Source organism: Protobothrops mucrosquamatus, unplaced genomic scaffold (genome assembly GCF_001527695.2).
Source record: "Protobothrops mucrosquamatus isolate PMUCROS unplaced genomic scaffold, P.Mucros_1.0 scaffold718, whole genome shotgun sequence".
Lineage (NCBI taxonomy): Eukaryota > Metazoa > Chordata > Lepidosauria > Squamata > Viperidae > Protobothrops > Protobothrops mucrosquamatus.
Genome location: NW_015386998.1, coordinates 133,350 through 135,805, shown reverse-complemented (window position 1 = coordinate 135,805; position 2,456 = coordinate 133,350). Strand labels below are relative to the sequence as shown.

At 37.5% G+C, this 2,456-nt stretch overlaps 1 protein-coding gene across 1 annotated transcript in view; it reads right to left on the bottom strand.

Annotated features, from left to right (window-relative positions):
• Window positions 1-1,095: 1,095 nt before the first annotated feature.
• LOC107289552 overlaps window positions 1,096-2,456 on the bottom strand; it is a 116,209-nt gene continuing 114,848 nt past the window's right edge. Inside the window, exon 5 of the mRNA XM_015818326.2 lies at window positions 1,096-1,573. Within this exon, the coding sequence (XP_015673812.2) occupies window positions 1,169-1,573 (405 nt within the window). The 3' untranslated portion in view covers window positions 1,096-1,168. The remainder of the gene's footprint in view (window positions 1,574-2,456) is intronic.

The following is a 2,456-nucleotide window of genomic DNA, read 5'->3' as shown; positions in this document are numbered from 1 at the left end:
CAGGTTTCAACATGTTTCTTTTGAAGAGAATGGTGCTTTTCCTTTAGCAAACTGGCTTACTTTTCTTTAATACAGAAAGCGAAGAACCATGAATGCATGTTCTTAAGCTTGAATGTGGACAAAAGGAGATTCTATTATTTTATCAGTAGAACTAGAGATTCTTTAAGATATCAACCCAAGGGAGAAGAACAATCTCATGCTGTACACTCATCCAGGGCTTTTTTTGTCATAGAACACCCAGAACGGAGTTCCGGCACCTTTTTTGGATGGAACCTTGTAGGGTAGGCAAGGCGGGTTGTATGACGTGTGTGAGTTCCGGCACCTTTTTTTTTTTTTTTTTTTTTTTTACAAAAAAAGCACTGCATGTATCTGTTATCTGAATGCAAGTGCTTGGCATTGCTCTGCTTGGCCTTTAAAGTTCTTCAGATTGTCCTGAAGCTCCCACTGACTTTCCACTTTAAAAAAGAGAACTTAAATATCAGTGCTGTACTAGAAGTGGGGAAGCTAAGAAGAACGGTTCAGAAGGGACTAAAAAGCTGGGTTTGCACTGAATCCTGTGCTTGTTTTTTGTACATCACAGAAAACCCAGTGAGGGACAGGCTCATCTCAGCAATAAAGTCCAAAGCTTCCTATATCAAAAATAGTTTCTCTGAAATTATTTTCTTTCATTAAGCCCCCTGCCTTTGTTTGGGTTTAGAGCAGTGTTTCCCAACCTTGGACCCTTGAAGTTGTGTGGACTTCAGCCTCCAGAATTCCCAGCCAGTCATGCTGGCTGCAGAATTCTAGGACTTGAAGTCCACACATCTTCAAGGGGCCAAAGTTGTGAAACACTATGCTAGACCACCCTTTCTCTAACAGGGGCCCTCCAAATATATTTGATTTGAACTCTCAGAATTCCTGGCTTGTGTGGGAATGCCAGATGTTGCAGTCCCTTCACATCTGCAAAGCATCAAAATGTGAATGAAAATGGACCAGCATAAAACAAAATCATAAAAACAAAAAGCAGGTATGGAGAGCCCTTTAAGTCTGCATTATTATTTTTTCTTGCACACTGCCTAGTTCATGGTCTGGTCACTGACCTATTTCTTTATGTACATATGAACATTTGTTGCTGACTACATACAAATAGGCAGCAATGGCTAGTAAACTCTTGCAGTAAGTATTAATTTCATGCATACTGTACATTTTCTTCATGGCAGTTGTGGTTGCCATTAATAAAACTGAAGGTGATCATGGACTGCTGGTTGGTGCTCTTGAAAGATGTCATCTGGGTGGTACTTCTGGCTGTACTCTGGGATCGAATGAGAAGACGGGTTTTATAACAAGATAACTGGTGATTAAACTGTTTTCGAAAACTTTTGCTGAGCAAGTACAAGGCAAAAGGATTTATGCAAGAGTTAATAAATGCCAATATTCGAGCACAAAGAGAAGTGATAAAGTGCAGGCCTGATGTATCCACCTCTGAATAATGATATGACCGATATAAGTAGATGATATGGTTAGGGAGCCAACAGAAAGCAAAGATACAGACAAAAACTAGCACTGTTTTGGCGAGGCGTTTCCGAGATTCCATCTGAAAAGAAAAAAGAGATATTAGGTCAACAACATCAAAGATAAGATGGAACCCTATGTTTAGTTTTAGTTTTAGTTTAATTTAGTTTTAGTTATCTAGTTATTTAGTTATCTATACATGGATGCTCACACTGACTTCCAGTTCTCTTGGGTCATTCATTTATGTATTTTCTTAAAGAATGGCTTTTCTTTTGAAATTGGTCATTCTAAATATCACTCATGCTCTGCACCCCTGATTACAACCATTTGAAGTCCCATCCAAGTACTCATGTTCTATAGAAATATGGCTTTTATGTCCTTTGTATTTTAGGACCACATTGTAATGCAATTATGTAGGCAGAGGTCTACATAATCTGACTCAGGCTAACTTTTGAAATTAGTGCTCCATTTTAACATTTACTAGTTGATACTCTGCATAAGAAGCAGCCATGTTTTCTGCATTAAATCTCATTATATGCCACAAGACCAAATGCTAACCTTCATATCAGTCACTTATTGGCTGCTATTATAAGGTATGCCAAGCTTTACTGCAAGGGGCAGGGTAAGTATAGTTCATCATGTTTAGTGATCACAGTCTTTATCTTAAACTGACACAAAAACTAGGCATTACACCAAATCATAATATGATGTAGTATTTTTTCCACCTATGTTTAGAGGTTCCTGTGGAAAAGTAATTGGGAGCACACTTTCAATATAAAATTTTTATTGTTTTCCAAAAAAGAAAAAAACATCACAAGTATTACACAATATTATAATATATCCCACCCCCCCGGACTTCCCAAACCAAATCCCAGGCTAATATTCAAATATAGGTAAACAAATATTAATATCTCTAACTCCACAAACTCTATTTATAAACAATCCATCTCCTCCACATTAATAAA